Source organism: Suncus etruscus, chromosome 4 (genome assembly GCF_024139225.1).
Source record: "Suncus etruscus isolate mSunEtr1 chromosome 4, mSunEtr1.pri.cur, whole genome shotgun sequence".
Taxonomy (NCBI): Eukaryota; Metazoa; Chordata; class Mammalia; order Eulipotyphla; family Soricidae; genus Suncus; species Suncus etruscus.
In genome coordinates, this window is record NC_064851.1 from 58,262,240 (window position 1) to 58,288,680 (window position 26,441).

At 42.1% G+C, this 26,441-nt stretch overlaps 1 protein-coding gene across 1 annotated transcript in view; it reads right to left on the reverse strand.

The window, feature by feature from the left end:
- MDN1 (midasin AAA ATPase 1) overlaps positions 1 to 26,441 on the reverse strand; it is a 169,043-nt gene that overhangs the window by 89,267 nt on the left and 53,335 nt on the right. The window contains exons 27-39 of the mRNA XM_049772304.1: positions 26,145 to 26,286; positions 23,993 to 24,127; positions 23,772 to 23,910; positions 22,272 to 22,404; positions 21,873 to 22,003; positions 19,872 to 20,016; positions 16,407 to 16,536; positions 12,510 to 12,728; positions 10,377 to 10,574; positions 7,716 to 7,924; positions 6,976 to 7,098; positions 4,528 to 4,725; positions 383 to 490 (exon numbers count right to left, since the gene is read on the reverse strand). Of these exons, the coding sequence (XP_049628261.1) occupies positions 383 to 490; positions 4,528 to 4,725; positions 6,976 to 7,098; positions 7,716 to 7,924; positions 10,377 to 10,574; positions 12,510 to 12,728; positions 16,407 to 16,536; positions 19,872 to 20,016; positions 21,873 to 22,003; positions 22,272 to 22,404; positions 23,772 to 23,910; positions 23,993 to 24,127; positions 26,145 to 26,286 (2,010 nt within the window). The remainder of the gene's footprint in view (positions 1 to 382; positions 491 to 4,527; positions 4,726 to 6,975; positions 7,099 to 7,715; positions 7,925 to 10,376; positions 10,575 to 12,509; positions 12,729 to 16,406; positions 16,537 to 19,871; positions 20,017 to 21,872; positions 22,004 to 22,271; positions 22,405 to 23,771; positions 23,911 to 23,992; positions 24,128 to 26,144; positions 26,287 to 26,441) is intronic.

A 26,441-nucleotide genomic window follows, 5' to 3' on the forward strand; every position in this document is an offset into this window, starting at 1 on the left:
CACCAAGACCATTAAGTGCCAGGAATATCCAGCAAGCATTTACACACACACACACACACACACACACACACACACACACACACACACACACTCACTCACTCTCTCTCTCTCTCTCTCTCTCTCTCTCTCTCTCACACACACTCTCTCTCTCTCTCTCTCTCTCTCTCTCTCTCTCTCTCTCTCTCTCTCTCCTCTCTCTCTCTCTCTGCAATATTATAACTCTCATTTGTATCACTTACCTTTTAAGTAAAAAATTTAGAATTCCAAGTGATCTATTTTTAGGGAGCCTGCTAATTTGAACTCTTTCTAGGGAATGATGATAGTATGCTGACAAAAATGCAGCCAGAAAAATAAAAAACAATAAACAAAACTAAGTACTTACTTGGTTATTGAAAGCAACCATTTTCTTAATAGTGTTTTTGTCAATAGCAGGGAACAAAGTGCTAGCAATAAACTCCATGTCAATTACTGTAAGAGGATCCACAAAAACCTGTAATACCAAAACAGAGGAGCTGGAGGAGACTGGACAGTTGGGGAAGGAGCCAGACTTGCAATATGCCCAAAGCAGAATTGATCCCTTATACCACAAATGGCTCCCAAGTACCAGAAGGAGTGAAACTTGAGCACACAACCAGTAATAAGGTCTGATGACTCCAAGTCATCCCAAAAAAATACATCAAAATTCAAATAAATAAATTCAACACAAATAAATGCAATCTTTTCTTTGTCACCAGAAGTGATGTCATGTCTTATGCTGTAAATCTTACATTCTAAAGTATAGATCTAAAATGTAAATTTTAAATTCTAAAATGTAATGTCTTAAGTACTATGATTTTCAGTTACACAATGTTCCTTTCTTGCATTTTAAAGTACAGACTGAAGAGAAATTTTTGAAATATAAAACAATTTATGTTCTTTACAGTTTCATTCTTGCGAATTAACGAAAAAAGAAACAAGCACTTTTTTCAAGTATATTTGGTTTTAATTTCTCCTGTGTACCCACATTATAAAAAATTCATAAGTTTTGAATGCTAAGTATATAAATATTCCCTCTACAATTTATTCAACTTGATTTTTTTTTTTTTTGGTTTTTGGTTTTTGGGCCACACCCTGTGACGCTCAGGGGTTACTCCTGGCTATGTGCTCAGAAGTTGCTCCTGGCTTCTTGGGGGACCATATGGGACGCCGGGGGATCGAACCGCGGTCCGTCCTAGGCTAGCGTAGGCAAGGCAGGCACCTTACCTCCAGCACCACCACTTGGCCCTCAAATTGAATTTTTGTTTGTTTGTTTTCGAGTCACACCCAGCAGTGCTTAGGGGTTACTCCTGACTCTGAGCTCAGAAATTGCTCCTGGCAGGCTTGGGGGACCATATAGAATGCCAGGGATTGAACCTGGGTCATTAAAAGATCGGCTGCATGCAAGGCAAACACCCTACCACTGTGCTATCACTCCAGCCCTCAACTTGAATTATTTTATAATATTTTAAAATTTTAATATTTTAAAAATGTACAGCAGGACCAGAACAACAGAAAAGCAATTAAGGTGCTTGCCTTGCATACAGTTGACCTGGATTTGATCCCAAGCATCCCATATGGTCCCCTGAGAACAGTCAAGAGTAATTCCTGAGTTCAGAGCCAGGAGTAAGCCCTGAGCGTGGCCATATTTGACCCCAGAACAACAAAAGTTCAGCAACAAATATGGGGGTTCAGTTTAATCCTGGTACTTTCCACCATTCTAAATACACAATTTCTGTCTCTCTTATTTGCTTCCTTAACCCCCTCTCTCAACAAATAAAACCTAAAAGAAAAACAAATTCCTTAATTATTGATAGACACTTTCAAACTTTTAGTTTACCCAAACTCTGAAAATCAAATGTCTACAGAGAGAGAGAGAGAGAGAGAGAGAGAGATCTACAATAAAAATATAGATAGTAAGAGCAGATACCAAACATTAATAATGACTAAATGGAAAGAAGAATATGGAATGTCTTATTCATCATAGCAATTTTCTGTTCATTCTCACTTTTCTTTAGTTAAAATTATAGTAATAGGGGCCAGAGAAGTGGCACAAGCAGTAAGGCATCTGCCTTGTCTGTGCTAGCCTAGGACGGACCGCGGTTCAATCCCCTGGCATCCCATATGTCCCCTGAAGCCAGGAGCGATTTCTGAGTGCATAGCCAGGAATAGCCCCTGAGCATTACCGGGTGTGGCCCAAAAAACAAAACAACAACAACAAAAAAAAAAAAAAAAAACAGAAAAAGTAATGATTTTATTCTTTATTTTGGTTTTGGGATAATACTCAGTAGTACTCAGTACCTATTCTTGGCTCTACCTTCAGAGATTCTGGCAGGCACAGGGACTACATATATTGCCAGGAATTGAATCTGAGTCAGCCACCAGGTTGCAGTGCAAACAATGAAATGCAAGGATCCATCCACTCATTATGCTATTTCTCTAGCCTGGAACACACATATTTAAAAAATAATTTTAACTAAGAGTTGAAACTAAAACAAAACCAAATATAGGGGCCAGAGAGATAGCAGGGAGGTAGGGCATTTGCCTTGCATGCAGAAGAATGGTGGTTCAAACCTCAGCATTCCATATGGTCCCCCAAGCCTGCCAGGAGCAACTTCTGAGCATAGAGCCAGGAGTAACACCTGAGCGCAGCAGGTGTGACCAAAAACAAAACAAAACAAAACAAAATGAAACAAACAAAAAATAATAATTTTGTTTTTAGTCTCCCACCTATAAGACATGAGCTCTACTATTTAAGATACATTCCCAGTTCCGAAAAAACTTTTCCATTATAATCAATTAAAAAGAAAAAGAGGGGCCAGAGCGGTGGTGCAAACCATAAGGCTGTCTACCTTGCACTCGCTAGCCTAGGATTGACCACAGTTAGATTCCCCAGTGTCCCAGATGGTCCCCCAAGCCAGGAGTGATTTCTGGGCGCATAACCAGGAGTAACTCCTGAGAGTCAACAGGTGTGACCAACCCCTCCTCCCCAAAAAGAAAAAAAAGAAAACAACAATAGAAACCCAGGGCTGGAGAGATAGCACAGCGGTAGGGCATTGGCCTTGCATGCAGCGGACCAGGACCTGGGCTCGATGGCTGGCGTCCCATATGATTCCTCGAGCCTGCCAGGAGCTATTTTTGAGTGCAGAGCCAGGAGTAACCCAGGCGCCATTGGGTGTGGCCCAAAAACCAGGAGAAAAAAAAAAAAACACCAAAACCCTGCCTTTTAATTTGGGAAGCTTATGGCACTGGCCTTCCAAGTTTATAGTCAGAGACCAAATTCCAGTACCACATGTACCATTATGATCCTGGCAGTTCTGCTGATTGTGATTTCTGGTGCTCCAAAGACATTTCCAGCCACAATACCAGCAAGAGTATGTGAGCACAACTGAAAAAAGTGTACCAAGCCCCATTACCAGAAAATTCCACCCCTAGCAAGATTATGTGTGAGCATCACATAACTTATGTGCACAACGAAGAATGCACACCCCACAACTGAAGAAGGGGCACAAACTCTAATGAACACTACAACCAATGTGTGCAAGCCCCATAGTTGAGTATGCATGACTGCTAAGGTCAAAGCCAGATATATACATAGTGCTGTCATTGCAACAGTGATGACTATGACACAGGCACACAAGAGGGTAGGCAAATATATATATAAACCTATGTATTTATGATATGTAAAGCTTCTTTTTGCTTTATCCCTAACAAAAGAATCCTAAAGAGAAAGTCACTATGCTCTGTGCTCAATTCTAAATGACAATATACACTTTTGACAGAAGACAAAGTGAGGACTGCAATCAGATGTACTTATCACAGAACATGATGGAGGGGACAGAGTGATAGCATGGCAGGTAGGATATTTGCTTTTCATACTCCTGACTCAGAATTGATCCCCAGCATCCCATATGGTCCCCTGAGACTACCAGGATTTTTTAGATCAAAGCCAGGAGTAACCCCTTAGCATTGCTGGGTGTGACAAAAACGAAAAAGCCAAAAGTAGGAAATGATGAAATTAAGAAGTATATCATTGGGAACAAAATGACAGCACACTGGGTAGCAGGGGTCCTCAAACTTTTTAAACAGGGAGCCAGTTCACTGTCCCTCAGACCATTGGAGGGTCTGACTATAGTAAAAACAAAACTTATGAACGAATTCTTATGCACACTGCATATATCTTATTTTGCAATGAAGAAACAAAACAGATACAAATACAATATGTGGCCCTCAGGCCATAGTTTGAGAACCACTGGTAGGGTATTTCACTTGCACAGGGAAAACCTAGGTTCAATCCCCGGCATCCTATATGGTCCCCAAGCCTGCCAGGAGTAACTTCTGAGCACAGAGCCAGGAGTGACTCCTGAGCGCTGTCAGATATGGCCCCAAAACAAAACAATCCTATCATATCAATCACCCTCAGAGCAAGTATCCTTAACACATGCTACCAGTATAATTGACCCCCATCACCAACCAACCCATTTCATTCTCTGTGGCAATAGCACATCTTACCTGAGTAAATCTGTTAAGGAAAGACCGAGGTAAGCCCTTCCTGCCTCCTCCTTGTCTAAAAGGATTCTGACATCCAAAGATCTTTGTCTTTTCATGTTGTACTCGGAAGCTCATTCCTAGCTCAGGAACATATATTTCACCTCGATGATCAAAACAAGCATTTAGGCCTTCCAATACAGACTGAGAAGCCAGGTTAAGCTTTTTGGAAAGAAAAAATAAAATCACATTTATTTGTATATGTAACAAATGTGCATATATTTAAAATTTTTTAATATAACTACATTTTAATGATTTTAAAAGTGATGAATATAAAGGTAAGATGGCATTATCTTTCAGAAGAAATAGCTCAAACAACATTGATGACATTCTATTACATAAGTTGAGTAGAGGTTACTATATATTCACCTTATTATTTCATATATATGAGATTCTTTTGGGGGGACAACCCCCAGTGGCTCTCAGAATTTATTCCTGGTGCTGTGCTCAAAAATCATTCCTGGCAGGTTTGTGGGACCATTTGGGGGACACTTGAGGATCAAACCGGAATCAGATGTGTGCAAGACAAATCCCAACCCACTGTGCTATCTCTCTGACCCCTATGTAAGATATATTTGAGGTGCATAAAATGATCATTTTTAAGTAAACTGAATAAAAACTGAATTGTTAAATTGTTAAAGGGGCCAGAGCGATAGCACAGTAAGGTATGAATGCCTTGCATGCAGTCAATACAGGATAGACCCAGGTTCGAATCTTGGCAACCCATATGGTCCCCTAGCCCCAGCCTGCCTGGAGCAATTTTTGAGCCTGGAGCCAGGAGTAACCAACCCCTGAGCGCTGCCGGATGCGAACAAACAAAAACAAAAACAAAAAGTTAAGGAAAAGAAAATATTTACTCGGAAAGGCCAGAGAGATAGCTCAACAGCTTGCGCAAGGAGGCCTGTGTTCTTTGTTCTTCCCTCTCATTGTATGGTCCCCTGAATATCACCAAAGCCATTCAAGAGCAAAGATTCCAGGAAATGGAATCCTAAAACCCTTCTCCAATTCTTTTGAGTTGAGAAAATGTGAATTCATGTATTATATTAGAATTTTAAGTGGATTCTTTACCCAAGCATTACAAAGCACAAATTTTCAGGTATATTCCCAAATAAATGAAGTTGTAAAGATGTGATTCAGTGTGATCAATCCAGAATGTCTTCTAGCTGCTGAAAGCATTAGCTCTACCCAACAGGAGCATGGCTAGAAGCTCTAGCCTTTAAATTAGACATTCATTTCCCCTCCCTAGTGAGAACTCTGTCACATTTCTTCTTCCCAAATATGGGGGGAAGCAAGACCAGACTTAGCAGCTCCTCCAAAAAGTAGAAACAGATCAGCAAAAAATAATATCTTATTTACATATAATAAATCCCTGACTTTAGATACAAAGGGGAACTAAAGGAAGAAGCCCATAGAGACGTGTACTGAAGGTTCATTTTCAGTAAGTCCTCGCTTTCATCATGACAAAAGTCCACAGATATGGTCTAGTCTGACCCTGAACAAACACTGCAGAGCCTATAAGGAGGGCGCTGCTTTGCTTAAAACCATCAGTATTTTCACTCTATGCTTGACCCTTTGGTAACTTCACCAGTCTGAAAGCTCTTTCCTGTGTCTACCAATGCTCTCTGCTTATTGTCACTGATATCAGCATGTACTACATGTATACATTACATGTGTAAGTCATCAATGCACATGCGTATTGTCACCATTTTTTTTCAGATCTTACTGAAGAATATAAACACAAAGAGCCAGAGGCTGAATTTAAAATAGTCTAGACTGAATTGGTAGGAGGGTTTATAAGTTTTACAGATTTTTTTTTTTGGTTTTTGGGCCACACCCAGCAGTGCTCAGGGGTTCCTCCTGGCTCTACATTCAGAAATCACTCCTGGCAGACTTGGGGGACCATATGGGATGCTGGGATTCAAACCACAGTTCTTCTGCATGCAAGGCAAACGCCCTACCTCCATGCTATCTCTCTGGCCCAACAGAGACTTCTCTATGAGCCTTCAGGAAGGCTACTTTTAAAAATTTTTTAAATAGTCAAGTGACTATTCTTATTCTCTCTTTTAGGACTTTTTGTTTGTTTTTTTGTTTTTGTTTTTGGACCATACTAGTTGCTCAGGATTTGCTGCTGGCTCTGTGATCAAGAATCAATCCTGGCAGGCTCGGGGAGCCATATGAGATGTCAAGGATCAAACATGAGTCGGCCTCATGCAAGACAAACATCGTACATGCTGTGCTATCACTCTAGCACCCAGACTTGTCTTATTATTAATGAAATCAGAAAGGGTTCTATTTGTCACAGAATCTGCCTTGACTAGGCAACAGTATAAGCACCCACAGAGAATGTCCTGGTGCTATGGAAGGTTTGCTTGAGTTTTGCACTCTTGACTCCGTCTAAGTCAGTGTTCTTACCTCATCCAATACAACCCAGTGGCCTGCCTTTAAAGCTGCCAGCAAGGAACCATCACGCCACGCAAACTCTCCTCCTTTGCCACCTTCAACAGGAAAATCAGCTCCAAACAGGTCTGTGATGTCCTATAGGAAGGGAACAGAACAAAGAAATATTAACATATATTAGATGAAATAAAGTCCAAAACCAAAAATGATAAATTAGTTCTCAACAGAGGACTAATCAATCCTAACACAATTTGGAGCTGTCTAAAGAAAATTCTTTTCACAATATTAACAAGCATCAATCTACCAAAACTAAAAGCTCTAACTCTGGGTTGATAATTAGTTTTCAATTCTGACTGTACTTAGAAATTAATATTAATGAACTTTAAAATTAAAATCAGGCTGAAAAGATAACACCAGGGAGGGCATTTGCATTTCATGCAGCCAAGCCAGGTTCAATCTCTGGCATCCTCTATGTTCCCCCCAAGCCTACCAGGAGTGACTTTTGAGCAAGCAGAACCAGGAGTAACCCCTGGGTGCAGCTAAGTGTGGCCCAAAAGCAAACAAACAAATAAAGTGACTCAAAATAAAGCACCCAGAGAGATGAATCTAGAAGCTAGCTAGACTATGTTGTCCTACCACTAGGAAATATTTGTGGTATTTGCAATGTCATAACAACTTTTGATTAAGACGTTCATAAACAGATACAAACATCACTCCTAAAACCTAATCCCAACAGTGTAAATCACTAAGCTTACCGTCTGTTCTGACAAGTTGATTCGAACAAGGGTATTGCCTGAAGCTTTTGCTAATGCTGTCACCAAACTTGTCTTGCCTACACCAGGAGAACCTTCCAGGAGAATGGGTTTATTCAGCTTCATAGCTCTTAAGAGCCTCTGTGCATTCATAGCCGTTGTGCCTGCACTGAGTGCATAGTCAGCAGTATTAGTCCTATACAAGACAGGTCCTCAATAGGAGAAAAGAAAAGTTACATGTAAATTGGACATCCCTATATTTGTTAAAAATACAAAAATGCACCAAATAAACAGTGAATTCTGACCTGCAGTGAAAATGCTTGGTTACATTTCAGTATTTTCCCACTCATGAGTCCCTAAATTGCTTAACAGAAAAAGCCAGCAGAAAACTTTGTTCCTACTACACATATCTCTTGGGCCTCTCTTCCTCCCTGTACCTTTATACCTGATCTAGAAATAGCAAGCACAGATCTTTTCTTATGCAATTCACACTAGGATTACTACAGGAATTTACCTATCGTGTACCTGCATTTTCCTAAATGTTAAAACCAAAAAGTTAAAAATAAGTGATACCGGGCCCGGAGAGATAGCACAGCAGCGTTTGCCTTGCAAGCAGCTGATCCAGGACCAAAGGTGGTTGGTTCGAATCCCGGCATCCCATATGGTCCCCCGTGCCTGCCAGGAGCTGTTTCTGAGCAGACAGCCAGGAGTAATCCCTGAGCACTGCCGGGTGTGACCCAAAGACCAAAAAAAAAAAAAAAAAAGTGATACCTAATTCCATATTTAAAAATATGAACTTCCAATCTAAGATACAAAAGAAAATGATGGTCACCATGCCTTCCCAGATAGTTTAGTCCAAACTGAAAACTGTGGTGTCATCTCAGAATGGGTGATGGACAGATTCCCCTTTCTGCATGAAGACACAGCTATACAGTCACACCGAAGACCCCCTGATAAAAAAGGCCCAGATCCACAATTTAAGCATATCAAACTACCAAACCGCCAAATTTGTTTCAGATCTATAAATCCTGGCTCATGTACCTGCAAGAAACTTCAAAATTTCATAGTAGTGTCAGCCCAGTAGGATTAGACCAAATCTTATAGGAAAGATCATCAGCCTCTATAAGCAGCAGCATAGAAGATACAACTGCCATCAACCACAGCCCAATAAATCCTCAGACAATGACTTTGTAACACCATTAATAAGACAATTATTTCAAATGTATCCTTATTGACCTAAATTTTGATAATTCCATTTGCATTTGTGTTTGCTATAACAAACAATATGAAATTAACATGTTTGTGCATGCAAGGAGGCAGAATATGATGGTGAGTTGGATATAGAGAAAAATGATGGAAGAAAGGCTTCACTGGTAGTGAAATTGGTGCTGCAATATTTAATGCCTAAAAAATAACTGTATTATGAACTTAGTAAATCAGTGTTATAATTTAAAACAATTTTTTTTATTAAAGAAAATATTTATTTCCTGGAGAGATCATACAACAGGGGGAAAGGTGCTTGCCCCGTACATGGCAGATACAGATACTATGTCTGGCAATATATATGGTTCTCCAAGCACTGGCAGGTGTAGCCTCCAAAACAAAATATATATGTATCATATATAAGTCACCTAAAAAAAAAAAAAAAATATATATATATATATAGAGAGAGAGTTTATTTTGGGGGCAACAATTGGCAGTTCTCAAGGATCACTCCCAGCAGTGCTGGGGTATTGACTAAACTATGTCAGGGATACATAAAAATACATACTAAAGCATAAGTTCAGCCAATTGTATAATCTCTCCAACCTCCATATAAAATTTTCATTTAAGGTTTTTAGGTGACCAAGATAATTCAATACTGTATCCATAATGTTGTAGAAGTAAGAAGCTAATTACAGGCTCAGAATTTAATGAATTAGCCCTTATGCCACCATGACTCCTGCAAGTTTGCAAAGAGCAGAGCTAGAAAAATATCTTATCTATAAAAGGAGAAGCCTTGAGCCAGGTCAGCATCAAATAGCTCCTTCACTGAATACTAAACACTGTGAGGGAGGCCCAACACAGGCATCTAATGATGGTTAAATCAGGGGACTGTCAGGAAGGAAGAAAATACTTTTGCAAGAGGGAGAAATGAAGAGCAGTGGGCCACTGCCAGGCCTACATCCAAAGTCAGGGCTAAGAACTTGGACAGGTTTTACTCACCACTAGTAACTTACTGTGCCTGACATTTCAGGCTCTTTAGTACTTGAATAGGAAGAAAAAAGCCAAGAAAAGAATGTCCATGCTAGGCTAACAAAATAAACTGAAAAGCTTAGAGTACCTTAAAAAATTATAATAATGTACCCAAGGAAGTGTTGCTGGGATAGAGCATTTTTCTTGCCTGGGTTAGGGCCTGTGTTCAATTCCCAACACACTTCACCTCACACACACAATAGTTACTTCATTAATGAATGCCACATACAGACCCAAGGGACAGGAGGATGATAAATAACACAAAACTTGCCCTAGAGGGCTCGGTTCAAAAATAACTAGTGATACACTAAAAAGTAAAGTTCACAATGAAAATGAAGTATCTATGATTCATAAGAAAATAATTTTAGCATTATTAACCTTTGGTATAAAAACTCATTTTTGTATAAATAATCATTTTTCCATTCTTACCCTTTGGTATAAAAAATGGATGAATTCCCCATAGGTTATCAATCCCTGTGAATTCTCTGGCCTTGAATCTATCATAAATTTTCAATTCACTTTTCTGACAGTCTGTAAGTCTAACAATTTTGGAAAGTTTCTTCATCAGGAATTTCAGGCATTCTTTGCGAGCCAACAGGGCAGTACCAAATCCAGAGGAAGTTGCTCCTAAAACACAAAGGGCTAGCCTATCAAATATGTAAGCATGTCATGTCAAATATAATCTGAGCTTCACGAATATTCAGCAGAAACTTGGGAAATAGGTTCCTAAAAATATAAGACACATTCTGATATTCTAAACACAATTAGGGGAAACACAGATAGGGGAAAGTGGTCAAACAAATTTCTGACCCCGCGCCTCACAATTTAAAATCACCAATTTAACAGCAACATATTCAAGCTACACTAGCCTGGAGATAAAGAACTAATTAGTGGCCAGAGCTGGGGTAGGGGGTTTGCCTTGCATGGCAGAGCCTGCCAGGAGTAACTTTTGAGTTCAAGCCAGAAGTAACTCCTGAGCACTGCTAGGTGTAGTCCCAAAACACAAATACATAAATAAATACATAAATAAAAGAGAGAACTTAATGAACTAAGCATGTGTTTTACAAGTATATGGCCTGGGTCCAGCCTTTATATCTTAGGGTTCCCTGAGAACCACCAGGAGTAGCCCACAAGCATTGTGCTGGAAGTAGCCCTAGAATAACACCAGATTGGGGGGGGGGGGGGGGACGGACTGTAAGGGAGATGAAGAGATAGTACAGTGTGTAGGGTATTTGCCTTGCAAGAAGCCAACCTAAATTCAATCCCCAGTATTGTACATGGTGTATTGTACAGTACTGTATATGGTATTGTACAGTATTGTACAGTACTGTATATGGTGTCCCATATGGTCCCCCGTGCCACATGCACACAGCTAATCTTAATTTGAGCTCCAGCACTGCATGTGGTTCCCCGAGCATATACCAGGAGTGATCCCTGAAACCAGAGCCAGGAGTAAGCCCTGAGACTGTAGGGTCTGGCTCTAAACCAAAAATTAAATAAATAAATAAATAAATAAATAAATAAATAAATAAATAAATACTAACATTCAGCTTTTATTTGGGAGGTGGATGTGGACATGAGAAACGTGGTGCCAGGGACTCCAGAAATTCAAACCATGGTTGTAGCCACTACAGCTACATGTAAGTACCTCCAATACTATCTCTCTGGCCCATAAATACTAAACCTTACGTAATTATAGTAAACTTAAAGTAAAACAAATTATTTAGGTAAGTACATATAAATGATCATTCTTCTTTTTTGGGCCACGCCTGGTGACGCTCAGGGGTACTCCTGGCTATGTGCTAAGATATCACTCCTGGCTTGGGTGGACCATATGGGACGCCAGAGAGTGGACCTGCAGTCCATCCTAGGAAATCTTCGTGCAAGGCAAACACCCTACTACTGTGCCACCGCTCCGGCCCCCTTAAATGATCGTTCCTAATAATTTACTGTTCCTTCAGAAAGAAAACTATTTCCTTTTTTGGGGGGAGGAGCCTACACTCGGCAACGCTCAGAGGTTACTCCTGGCTTGCTCTCAGAAATCACTCCTGGCTTGGGGGACCATAAAGGAATGCCAGGAATCAAACCCAGGTATGTCCTGGGTCAACCATGTGTAACGCAAATGCCCTACTGCTGTGCTATCTCTCCGGCCTCAGAAAGAAAGGTATTTCTATAGTCCTCTTTCTATTCATATCACTTCTTCATATTTCCTAAGTGTCTGATCTATAAACTATGCGAAGTTTTAGTAAATTACATCTCAAAAAGGAGTAAAGGGGCTGAAGGAGTACAGTAAGTAGGAAACATGCCTTGTGCATGCCTGACACAGGCTCAGTGCCCAGCATTCCATATGGAATCCCGGACACTGCCAAGAGTAATTCCTGTATGTAGGAGAGTGGAGTAACCACTGAGCATCGCTATTCTCTCCAAAATAGTAAAAATAAAAGGAAAGCCCTTCTGAGTCTTGTAAATAATAGACAATGGGATTCGAACAAACATCTGGGCTTGCTCTATTTCATTTACCCCCTTTATCATGATATCTTGGCCCCAACACTGACACCATACCTGAACCTATTCCATCGATGTATACCGAGCATGCAGCATGAACAAAAGATGTCACAGTGGAGATGGTTTCAGGCCTTTTCATAGCACTTTCCTCCCACATGGTGTTCATGAAGTGAACCCAAGAGAGAATATCTCTGATAGTGATGACACACCTTCGGCCAAACTCCTGATTGGTCAGCCAGTCAAAGAAGTCCAGCATCACCTCAGCAATGTCCAGCCCTATGACACAAAGATACACATAAAATTGTTGCCTACTGTAAATTTGTGACCAGGAGAGCCCATGAGTGGCCTGAAAGAATCCATGCTCCAAGAAGTTACGTTAATTTTTGCCAATGTACATTGATAAATTTTCTAAATTATAAATTTCTAATTTAGAAATATAACTTTTTGTTTTTGTTTTGTTTTGTTTTTGGGTCATACCCAGCAGTGCTCAGGGGTTACTCCTGACTCTATGCTCAGAAATCACTCCTGGCAGGCTCAGGGGACCATATGGGATGCCAGGATTCGAACCACTGACCTGCATGAAAGGAAAACACCAGGCCTAAAGAGATAGCACAGCGGTGTTTGCCTTGCAAGCAGCCAATCCAGGACCAAAGGTAGTTGGTTCAAATCCCGGTGTCCCATATGGTCCCCCGAGCCTGCCAGGAGCTATTTCTGAGCAGACAGCCAGGAGTAACCCCTGAGGAACGCCAGGTGTGCCCCCCCCAAAAAAAAAAAAACAGAAAAAAAAAAGAAAAGAAAGGCAAACGCCTTACCTCCATGCTATCTCTCTGGCCTAGAAATACAATTTTCGAATTAAAATGTTCTGAAATTTTCTGTTTTTTTTTTCTAAAGAATGTGTCCGTAGCTTTCTTCACATTCCCAAAGGGGTTTATAAATAGCATTCATTTCACTCAAAACAAAACAAAAAAAGACAGATATTTCCTCTGCCATTCTTATCACAATTCAAATAATAGAGGAGTAAGCTACCTATTGGTGATACAGAGATGTCCCAGGCCTTAAGGATTTGCTCTCAACACAAAATCCAAAGATAGATAATGCCTGCAGGGCAGTTTTCATCTCACCTTTTCTTTCCACAACTTTCCCTTCTGGAATAGTAAACGCACTGTCTGAGACAGCTCACAGCAAAGACAGAGATTCTGTGTACTGGATCACGAACAAATAGTAATGCATTATTTGATAATTTGTTAGAAAGGCAAATTTTCATGTCTTTTTTTTTTTTTTTTTGGTGGGAGGGGGCAAACCTGGAGGCGCTCAGGGATTACTTCTGACTCTGTGCTCAGAAATCGCTCCTAGCAGGCTCAGGGAACCATATAGGACGCCAGTGATTGAACCAGGGTCTGTCCTGGGTCAGTAGCATGCAAGGAAAATGCCCTACCACTGTGCTATCACTCTGGCCCCAAACTCTCATGCCTTCACCCAGACAAGTTAATCAGAAAAGTGGGTATGGAATCCAATTAAGTACATTTCAACAAATAAATGTCCTAGAAAAATTGAGAACTACAGACTTAGTGAAATCTGTAATAGTCATCCAGGAGTTGGACCTGGGAAAATAGCTTGTCAGGCAGCAATGTGCACACCTGAGAATGTACCAGTTAAATACAAGCCTTTCTTAAGAGAGAAATTTATGCCAAATTTAGGACTAAAAGTTCAATTCCTGGGCCAAAGTGATAGCAGTTTGCCTTGCAAACAGCCAACCTGGGTTTGATTGTTGGCATCCCATATGATCGATCCCCTGAGGCAGCTATTTCTGAGTGGAGAGCCAGGAATAACCCATGAGTGGCAGATATGGCCCAATAACCAAAAAAAGTCTAACTCCTAAAACAGCACAGGAGGGTTTGAACAGCTGCTATCATAGCTCCCTGAGTTGGGTTTTAAAATTGTGTTAGAGAATACCTATATAATTTGGTGTGTTGGGGACTACACCAGCTATCCCACTTAAGAGAGGCAAACATGGGACATTTAACAGCTAGGTCAGGAACAAGACCTAATATTTCCTTGATAAATTAACAGGAAAAGCAGTAAAGGCAAAGCAAAAGTAGAAAAATGAAATACAAGGACCACCACAGAAGAAGTATTGTGTAAATATCTAATTTAAGTTCTAATAAAAATTAATGTACTGGGGCTAGAGCGATAGCACAGTGGGTAGGATGTTTGTCTTGCACGTAGCCAACATGGGTTTGATCCCCATTACTCCACGTTATCCTCTAAGCCAGGGGTGGCAAACACGCAGCTCTCGAGCCACATGTGGCTCCTGGCCCAAATGAATGCAGCTTTTTGCCTCTTATCATCATTTTGTATACTGTGGCTCTTTGCTAAGTTTGGATTTTGTTCTGCTGCTTCTGAGGAGGGACCTGTGAGGAGAAATCTCCGAGCGTGGAGTCCGCCCCCAGGCTGCATCATCCCATCTCCCATTCCTCAGAAACAACTGCAAGGGCCAGCAGGGGGTGGGGTGGGGGGTGAGACGGGACCCGTGGGTCACATGTTGGGTCACATCTCACCATTAGTTCTGAGTGTGGAGGACTCAGCACACCCTCACCATCACTGCAGGATTTTTACCCTCATTCAAGATGGCAAAATGCAATATGTGTTTAATATATATTATTGTTAAAATTATATGCTTTTGTGTGTTTGTCTGTTTTGGCAGGTCACTGCGTGGTGTGGCTCTCTGACACTCACAGTTTAAAATTTTGGCACTTTGGGCCCGGAAAGATAGCACAGCGGCGTTTGCCTTGCAAGCAGCCGATCCAGGACCAAAGGTGGTTGGTTCGAATCCCGGTGTCCCATATGGTCCCCCGTGCCTGCCAGGAGCTATTTCTGAGCAGACAGCCAGGAGTAACCCCTGAGCACTGCCGGGTGTAACCCAAAAAAAAATTTTTTGGCTCTTTGTCGAACTTGTTCGCCACCCCTGCTCTAAGCACTGCCAAGAGTTCAGAACCTATAACAAATAGTCTCTCTCTCTCTCTCCCTCCCCCTCCCTCTCCTCTCCTCCCCCCCCTCTCTCTCTCTCTCCCCCTCCCTCCCTCCCTCCCTCCCTCCCCCTGGAGGGGACACCACACCTGGTTATGCTCAGGGATTACTCCTGGCTCTATGATCAGAAATCACTCCTGGCAGGCTCGGGGGACCATATGGGATGCCGGGATTCGAAAGGATGACCCACTGCATGAAAGGCAAATGCCTTACCTCCATGCTATCTCTCTGGTCCCTGAATGCTGGAAGCTTGGGTTTAATCTCCAGCACATGTTGCCCCTGAACATTGTGCCATTTAGCACAGTGGTGCTACACACCACTCAACCACTCACCCAAAATCCAAAAGGATATATTCAACAAAGCCAGGAATCACTTTTGGTAGTGCTTGAGGGGAATGTACTGAATATAAGAATTCCAACAAATGTCCTACGCTTAGGACTCCAGGTTTAAGCCCCAAAACCACATCACACCTGAACATTGCCAAAAGTCACCTATAAGTGTAGAGTGTATCTCCTCCACTGCCAAAGTCTAGAACATTAAACAACTAAGAATTAAAATTCAGGGGCCGGAGAGATAGCATGGAGGTAAGGCGTTTGCCTCTCATGCAGGAGGTCATCGGTTCGAATCCCGGCGTCCCATATATGGTCCTCCCGTGCCTGCCAGGAGCAATTTCTGAGCCTGGAGCCAGGAATAACCCCTGAGCACTGCCGGGTGTGACCCAAAAACCACAAAAAAAAAAAAAAAAAAAAAAAAAAAAAAAGAATTAAAATTCAGCAAGCATTATCAGGAGGTGATAGATAATGTGAAGACACCTGACTAGAATTTTCTTTTCCTTGGGTGTTTGTTCTCACCATTTCTCCTCACTCTGTGATCACAAGTCACATGGTAATTTCCACACCTTCATCCCCAAAACCTAAACATTCTCACCTTTATGATCTGTTCTGCCAAAAGACAATCCAGGTTGAAGATTACGACTTATAATCTGAATTAAGTCTTCCCGACTTGTACTTTGGGGGCACCATATTTCTGTAAACCTGTTTCTCAAGGCAGGAGACAGCTATAAGAAAAACAAATAATAATCAGGACTTAATAGCTACATGAGAGCTGGAGCAGTGACACAAGTGGCAGCGTGTTTGCTTTGCACGTGCTAGCCTAGGATGGACCATGTTCGTTCCCTGGCGTCCCATATGGTCCCCCAAGCCAGGAACTATTTCTGAGCACATAGCCAGGAGTAACCCCTGAGAGTCAACAAATATGGCCCCAAAACCAAAACAAAACAAAATAGCTACATAAAAGCTTAAAAACACACACACACACACACACACACACACACACACACACAAACCTTTGAGGGGGGCCAGAGCAATAGTACAGGAGAAGGGTGTTTTTTGTTTTGTTTTGTTTTGGTTTGATTTGGTTTTTGGATCATACCCTGCAGCACTCAGGGGTTATTCCTGGCTCCATGCTCAGAAATCGCTAGCAAGCTCGGGGGACCAAACGGGATGCCAGGATTCGAACCATCATCCTTCTGCGTCTAAGGCAAACACCTTACTGCTGTGCTATCTCTCCGGCCCCAAGGAGGAAGGGTGTTTGCCCTGTACACAACCAATCTGGAATAGATCCCTAGCATCCCATGTTGTCCCCCAAGCCCACCATGAGTGATTCCTGAGCACAAAGCCAGGAGTAACTGCTGGTGTGGCCCCAAAACAAACAAACAAACAAACATCCTTTAAGTAAAAAGTTAGCTATAAATCTGGGGCCAGAGAGATAGCACAGCAGTGGGGCTTTTGCCTTACATGATGCCAACTCAGTAGGGTTCCCCCGATTCGATTCCCGGCATCCCATATGGTACTCCAGCCTGCGGGGATAATTTCTGAGTGCAGAAACCAGGAGTAACCTTTGAGCGCTGCTGGGTGTGGCCCAAAACCAACCAACCAGCCAACCAACCAACCAACCAACCAACCAACCAATCAATCAATCAATAAATAAAAGTTGAAAAAAAAGTTAAGATATAAATCTGGTTGGCAAATACTAGCTGCATTTTTCTTAGCCACACACGGTGATGCTCAGGGGTTACTCCTGCTCTGTGCCCAGAAATCATTTCTGGCTTGGGGACTATATGGGACACCAGGGGGTCAAACTGAGGTCTGTCCTAGGTCAGCTGTGTGCAAGGCAAATGCCCTACCACTGCGCCACCACTTCGGCCCCTACTAGCTGCATTTTCACTAAAAACATTTTATGAGGAGAGATGGCACAGCGGCGTTTGCCTTGCAATCCAGGACCAAAGGTGGTTGGTTCGAATCCTGGTGTCCCACATGGTCCCCCGTGCCTGACAGGAGTTATTTCTGAGCAGACAGCCAGGAGTAACCCCTGAGCAACACGGGTGTGGCCCAAAAACCAAAAACATTTTATGCGAATCAACTTTATTTTGACACTTTCATGTCATTTTAGCTCTCATATACTCTTCAAGCACCACCTTCATAGATTTCTTAGACTTGCCACAACAATTGAAGGCCTTCTTTTATTTGGGGTCACAGTCAGTGTGTTTGGATGCTACTCCTGGCACAATGCATGGGAAATGCTGGGCTCAACATGACCTCCCAATTAAAAACTATGAGCTCCACAGCTCATTAAGTACTACTAGCATTATTATTATGCTGTTATTGTTATCATTGCTACTACTACTACTCTAAAAAAAATTAATCCCTAAATTATGCAAGCATCCCAGGGACTCACTAAGTCACCAAGAATTCTACCTGTCTTCCACCCTAATAACCCATTTTAGCCCTGACCTCCCAGAACACTACCTTTTTCTTAACACTAAAGGGCCAAGCTATTCCATGCTTCACCTAGCAATTTTGCAAGTCTAAAAGCCGTGTATAGGCCTGGCTCAATGAGTTCAACTAGATCCTCACACAACTCTGTACAAAAGGAACTGCCTCCATTCTTCCCGTCATCAACAGTGACCCATATCACCCTTGAGAGAACAGATATGTTTAACTTCAAAACCAGAAGCAGCTCCAGGCAACAACATTTAGAGATCACTAATACTACCACAGGTGTACTTAAAACCATAAATGGGGACTAGAGATAGTTCAGAAGGTATAGTGCTTACCTTGCATACATCTAATCTGAGTTCAATCCCCAACTAATTTGAGTTCAATTCCCAGCAACCTATATGACCCCTCAAGTCGGAAGTGATCCCTAAGCACAGAGAAAGAGGCAAGCCCAGGGGCCGGCGAGGTGGCGCTAGAGGTAAGGTGTCTGCCTTGCAAGCGCTAGCCAAGGAAGGACCTCGGTTAGATTCCCCAGCGTCCCATATGGTCCCCCCAAGCCAGGGGCGATTTCTGAGCGCTTAGCCAGGAGTAACCCCTGAGCATCAAACGGGTGTGGCCTGAAAAACCAAAAAAAAAAAAAAAAAAAAAAAAAAAGAGGCAAGCCCAAAGCACTGCTGAGTGTGGACGCCCCCTCAAAAAAACAAACAAACAAAAACCAAACTTTTACAAAGAGCTCTTTCTTGGGAAATTTCAATATAGTTATGGACCTAAAACACTGTGCAACTGAAGCAATGACATTTCAAACACATTTATGCACATGCACAAAGATTTATCCAATGACTCAAAATGTGTAGTTGGGGGCCGGGCGGTGGCGCTAAAGGTAAGGTGCCTGCCTTGCCTGCGCTAACCTTGGACGGACCGCGGTTCGATCCCCCGGTGTCCCATATGGTCCCCCAAGCCAGGAGCAACTTCTGAGCACATAGCCAGGAGTAACCCCTGAGCATTACTGGGTGTGGCCCAAAAACCAAAAAAAAAAAAAAAAAAAAAAAAAAATGTGTAGTTGGTACTGATGGGTATGGGTGATGCTCAAAGGCTTGGGGTGGCAGGTAGAGGAGGAAGCACTGGGAGCACATGGAAGAGGGGTTCGTGCAAAGGATTATGTGGTGACAGGGATTAAACCTGAGCCTTCCACATACAAATCTGTCTCAATTCTTTGAACTCTCTCCCATCCACAAATGTCAGACTTATTTTCAAATGAACAATGACTCTCAAATACCTTTCTGTATTTTTCCAATATGCCTAGTACATACCCAATTTATAAACAGGTAAAACATGTATTTGCATACTAATATTCATAGGTGGTATTCGTGAGTGGAGTTGAAATAGTAGATAAAAAAAGTCTTACTTTAGAAACACATTTTACTGGGTCAGAGAGAGAGCACAGCAGGTAGGGAGCTGCATTATACATGGCACGCACAGGTTCCATCTCAAGCATACCATCTGGTTCACTGAACCCCCCAGGAGTGATCACTGAGCACAGAGACAGAAGTAAGCCCTGAGCACTACTGGGTATGGTCCCCAAACAAAACGAATTCTCCTCAGAAATACATTTTACCTCTTTTTTTCCAAAGTCACCCCCAGGATTCATGGTTGCTAAGACGCGGAATTTTTTCCCAGCAGTCAACAGCTCTACCTCATTATCCTTGTCTTCTAGGCTGCCCTTTTCAGATAATACCAAAGATTTTTCCATTTCTAGGACACTAAAAGACAAAAAATTGGGAGAAAATTAGAGAATTAGTCTATTTTTGTGTTTCACTGTTCTTTTTAAGAAAAATTACTGTCGGGGCCGGGCGGTGGCGCTAAAGGTAAGGTGCGCCTGCCTTGCCTGCGGTAGCCTTGGACGGACCGCGGTTCGATCCCCCGGTGTCCCATATGGTCCCCCAAGCCAGGAGCAACTTCTGAGCGCATAGCCAGGAGTAACCCCTGAGCGTTACCGGGTGTGGCCCAAAAACCAAAAAAAAAAAAAAAAAAAAAGAAAAATTACTGTCTAAAAATCATAAAATTTAAAATGACTCTGGATTTCTCTTTCCACTTATGCTCTTTTATAGCATTTGTTTTTTCTTTCCTTTTTTTTTTTTTTTTGGCATTTGTTTTCTAACTCGGCAGCTTGAACACAAATATCCATAACACCATTCATTAGTCACAGAATCAGAAACAACCCAAATACTATCAAATAGGAAAATAATTTAAAATACACACACACACACACACACACACACACACACACACACACACACACACACACAAATACTAGGAATAAAAAGGAACAAGCAATCGAGAAAGTGGTGAGTGGAGTTAGAGAAATAACTACACTAACAACTATCATGACAATGTTAATGAGTGAGAGAAGTAGAATGCCTTTCTTGAACACAGACAGGGGGTGCAGGAGGAGAAAGATGGGAGGGCATTGGTGGTGGGAATGTTGCACTGATGAAGGAAGGGTGTTCTTTTTATGAATGAAATCCCACTACAAACTAATCATGGTGCTTAAATTAAAATATTATTTGAGGGGCCGGAGAGAGAGCATTGGAGGTAAGGCATTTGCCTTTCATGCAGGTCACTGGTTGAAATCCCAGCATCCCATATGGTCCCCTGAGCCTGCCAGGAGCGATTTCTGAGCCTGGAGCCAGGAGTAACCCCTGAGCCCTCTCGGGTGTGACCCCCCCCCCCCCAAAAAAAATTATTTGAAAAATAAAAAAATATTACGGGGGGGGGGGGGGAGGAATTAAATCAGGGCCAGAGCAACAGTACCGCACTGTTTTTCTTTTTGGCTCTTAGGTCACACCCGACAGCACTCAGGGGTTATTCCTGGCTCTGTGCTCAGAAATCACTCCTGGCAGGCTCGAAGGACCATATGGGATGCCAGGATTAGAACCGCCATCTGTCTTGGATCGACTGCATGCAAGGAAAACACCCTACTGCTGTGCTATCTCTCCTGCCCAGCAGGCTCTTCCTGCATGCAGCTGACACAGGTTTAATACTCAATCAATATGCCATATGATCCCCTACCTAAAGCCTTGCCAGGAGTGATTCCTGAGTCCAAAACCACGAGTAACACCTAGAACCTGTATGTGTGGCCCAAAAACCTTAAAAAAAAGTATCCCGTATGGTACCCCAATCCAGTAAGCAGTAACCCCTGATCACAGAATCAGGAGTTTCCTTAGCTCTGTCAAGTGTGAACCCATCATCAACTAATCAAAAATCAAAAATTCAGAAGAAATAAACTGAGGGCCAGAGCAAGTTAAGTGTTTGCCTTACACACATCTGACCCAGGTTCAATCTACAATATTCCATATAGCCTCTGAAGAGAGAGGGATAGGGCAAAGGCGAGGACAAACCATCAGCAAGATAGCTCAAGGAGCTGAGAGCATGGTTTGCATGTAGGAAATCTGTGTTTGACACCTGGCACCATTTAAGTCTCCCCTTCTTGAGCACTGAGATCAAAAAAGCTCCCAGATAAGGGAGTAAATAAACAAAGCTGTTATCATGTACTTATGAGAAACATATCCAGGAAAACTTTAAACACAAGTTGATTGCTCAGGCCTGTTCAATATACCTGTTGAGTCTTTCCAAGACAGAGTCATCAGCCAGTGAAATCTCATCCAAGAGAAAGAAGCTATCTTCCTTCATGGCAAGAACCAGGGGTCCATCATGCCACTCAAATAGTCTTAATGTGTCCACTTCTTCCTACAATTTGAAAAGGAGGTCAAACTCAAGGGTGAATATTCAAATAGCTAGCTGGTGCCTGTCAGGGAAGCAGTTCTACTACAAAAATAGTATGACAGCAAAGCACAGGCCCTGTAGACAAGGTTACTCAAAAACACACTCATGGAACAAAAAACACATGAGACACATGGCCGTAAAAACTAGCCATAATAAAATACACATCTGGTTCATACAGCTAAGTGCAGTCCTTTTAATGAATAAACACGTCATTGTTTACTAATGGACAAACCTTAGACTTCTGTCTCACTGGACGCAGTCCCCCCAAAAAGTCCGAGGTTTCCATGTGTAAGTGGCAGTTAACTGAGTATAACTTCTGATTTGCCAAGGCTGCAAACACCTGACAAATTGTAGTTTTTCCACACCTGTAAAAGAAATACACTGAATTCCAGGAATACACACAGGAATTCCAAATACACACCCACAAAGCACCCCAAAGTCAGCACTGTTAGTAGTAGACAGTGCTAGAAAATACAAAGCCTGATTCAGGCCACCCTTCACCAAAATTCAATCACTTCCTGGTTTCTTAGCCAGAATAGCAGGCACTACAGAGCTTCCAGACCTTCTACTTTTATCAGCAACCACTAAGGACAGAGAAGAAATTTTATCCTTATAGACAGAAAAGAAAAACTAGCTATCTACTACTATTCTTTAATACTTAAGAAAATGATGGGCCCGGAGAGATAGCACAGCGGCGTTTGTTTTGCAAGCAGCCGATCCAGGACCAAAGGTGGTTGGTTCGAATCCCGCTGTCCCATATGGTCCCTCGTGCCTGCCAGGAGCTATTTCTGAGCAGACAGCCAGGAGTAACCCCTGAGCACCGCCGGGTGTGACCCAAAAAAAAAAAAAGATTATGCAAACATAATCTAAAAATTCTGTTATGGGGCCAGACGGTGGCGCAAGAGGTAAGGTGCCTGCCTTGCCTGCGCTAGCCTTGGACGGACCACAGTTCTATCCCCCGGTGTCCCATATGGTCCCCCAAGCCAGGAGCAACTTCTGAGCGCATAGCCAGGAGTAAACCCTGAGCGTTACCGGGTGTGGCCCAAAAACCAAAAAAAAAAAAAAAATGATGGTGCTGTTTAATACTCAAGGTGAAAGAGCTCAAGGTTAAAGATCAGTACAACTCCTGCCTAGGCATCATGAGGCCTTAAATTTAAGACAGCATAAAAATAGTATCTTTTTCCCCTGAAAGAAATTTTTTTTAAAATATAAAGGGGGAGGGGCCGGCGAGGTGGCGCTAGAGGTAAGGTGTCTGCCTTGCAAGCGCTAGCCAAGGATCAGGACCGCGGTTCGATCCCCCGGCGTCCCATATGGTCCCCCCAAGCCAGGGGCAATTTCTGAGCCTTAGCCAGAAGTAACCCCTGAGCATTAAATGTGTGTGGCCCGAAAAATCAAAAAAAATATATATATATAAAGGGGGGGGGGGCGGAGAGATAGCATGGAGGTAAGGCATTTGCCTTTCATGCAGGAGGTCATCGGTTCGAATCCTAGCACCCCATATGGTCCCCCGTGCCTGCAAGGAGCAATTTCTGAGCCTGGAGCCAGGAGCGATTTCTGAGCATAGAGCCAGGAGTAACCCCTGAGCACTGCCGGGTGTGACCCAAAAACCACAAAAAAAAAAAGGGGGGGGGGAGAAAGGGGAAAACACTGTTTTGTCAATATGAGTTGTTCAGCCATAACTCAAGTAAGTCTATGAACTGCAGCAAGGTCTGTTATAGTCATTAAACTTTACCCAGTGTCTCCAACCAGCAGCACTGGTTCACCAAACTCCAAAGCCCTTCCCACCAGCATTGCCAGTCTCTGCATGCCCTTGGTCCACACAATATGGCTAAACTTAGAGTCCAGTGAGGATACCTGAGTAGAAAATTTACCTATAAAAGATAGGAAAAATATATTTTAAATTCCAGTAAGTATAGAAATCAAAACATTCTTCAGATAGTATGGCATACTTACTCAGCAATTTTAAGACATTTTCTTTGGAGAAGAGGGAATGAGGACACACTTTTTTCTTGAAATGTTTTTCAAGGACACCTTGAATCACATCAACCTCTTCCTGCTTCCTGACTCGACCCGCCAAAAGCATAAAACCTTAAAAAAAAAAGTCCCATCACATGCCTGTACCAATAGACAGGAAGAATATGGAGTACACCTCATATGCTGCAACAGAGAGGAAATCTGAAGATAGACTTTGGAAAACAAGGGGAGCATATCACATTGAGCCATATCCTCTCTAGAATCCATCCACATAGAACTGAAATCTCATATCCAATTAGGTGAAGGGGAAAAAAAGCCAAAACAAAAGAGCAGAAACAGCAAAATAAAGTTCAAGCACAGTGTAATTATTCTATAGGGACAGTCAAAGAGGTCACCAATAGATAACATGTATCCAGCCTGTCTCCTCAGAACAAATATACATATATATACATATATATCCATATCTGTATTCTTGGTCTGCGTGCAGGTGTACATGAAAGCATTCATACACATAAACACACTGAGCAGAACATGAAGTAGCGGAACACTTCCATCATATTATTCAATAATCCTATTCTAAATCTCAATAATTTGGGTTTTTCTGTATTTTGTTTTAAAAAGAGTTCCTCTATTCTACACCTGTATATCAGAAAATATGGGGCTGCAACGATAGCAATAGCAAGCAGGACAGTTGGTTTGCATGCCACAGACCAAGATTCAATGCACCAGCACCCCATATGGTACCCTGAGCATTACCAGGAGTGATCCCTGAGAACACAGACAGGAGTAAGGCCTGAGCATCACCAGGTGTGCCCACTCCCCCCTAAATAAATAAGAAGAAAAACTTAACAGCCTTATTATTTTTGTTTAATTTAGGGGATATATATCCAGCTTTGTTCAGAGTTAACGTGTCACAGACGTCTTGGTCTGGACACTTTAGGGAATTCTCGGGGTTCTCAGAAAAGTTTGTGCAGGATTCGGTGAATGACAGAGCCACACTCAGTTGTGGAGGTGAATCTAAAACAAATTGTTTATTGCATGCTATAGTGATATATTTAAACATGAATTTTACATGTGACAGACTGCCTACATCTGCTTTCCTGCAAGGGTAAAAAAACTTGTACTTTTTTGGGGGGCAGAATGATAAATCTTTTTTTTTTTTCGTTTTTTGGGCCACACCCATTTAACGCTCAGGGGTTACTCCTGGCTAAGCACTCAAAAATTGCCCCTGGCTGGGGGGGACCACATGGGACGTCGGGGAATCGAACCATGGTCCTCCTCGGCTAGCGCTTGCAAGGCAGACACCTTACCTCTAGCGCCACCTCGTCGACCCCGATAAATCTTTTTAAAAATAAATAATAACTCCTGGCTCTGTACTCAGGGATCACTTCTGGAGGGGTTTAGGAGACCCTATAGTTACTGGAGTTACTCAGGTCAGCTACATACAAGATGAGAGACCAATCTACTTACTGTACTACCTTTCTTTAGCCCCGGGCTTAAGTTTTGTTTTTTGTTTTTGTTTTGGGGGTGATACCCGGCAGCACTCAGGGGTTACTCCTGGCTCTACGCTCAAAACTCAACCCTGGCAGGCTCAGGGGACCATATGGGATGCTGGAAATCAAACCCAGGTCCAGCGATCAGGGGTTACTCCTGCCTTTTCTCAGAATAGAATGCTGGCAGTTATTTCACTATTTGTTTCTGTATATCTCTAAGGTCTATGTATCATGACCACAATGAAGATAAGTGGTACAATAAGACAAAAATACTGCCAAAACTTCTCTGAAAATGCTGTGACCAAATCCTGATTCCCTCACATCATCTAATGAAAGATCAGAAAAAACTTAGCAACCAGAATACATGAGCACAGAGAACTATAAAAACAAAAGATTTACAAAACACATTGAAGGATCACTGGCACCACATGTGGTACTGAGATCCCTAACTAGAGCCAGAATGTGTCCCCAAAACAAAGAAATAAAGAACCAGGGTTTTGAGAAAGTCTGTGTCTGGAATACCTAATGAGATAAACATATACTGACCACAACATTGATAATATATGCTTCAACAGCAACAACAAAAAGTTCAAGGTTTAGTATAACATCAGTTTGAAAACATTTGATTAAAAACATACCATCATTGGCTAAGTGCTGTAGCCAGTCATAATCCTTCTCCGTCTGTTCAGTCAATCTGTATCTTTCAGCCCATCTAAACAGATCACGAAGTGTAATGAAGCCCTGTTTTCCAGCGAACACTGATGAACTCCTGCGATAGGACTATTCAAAGTAACAAAAGAAATAAAAAGGGGACTATGGCAGCATATACAACTTACTTAATGTTTCTAATAAATTCCCCTTAAAATTTTATTTTATTGAATATTTAATGTAAACTAGCTGAAGAAATGTTTATGCTCAAGTATAAGAATATGGGC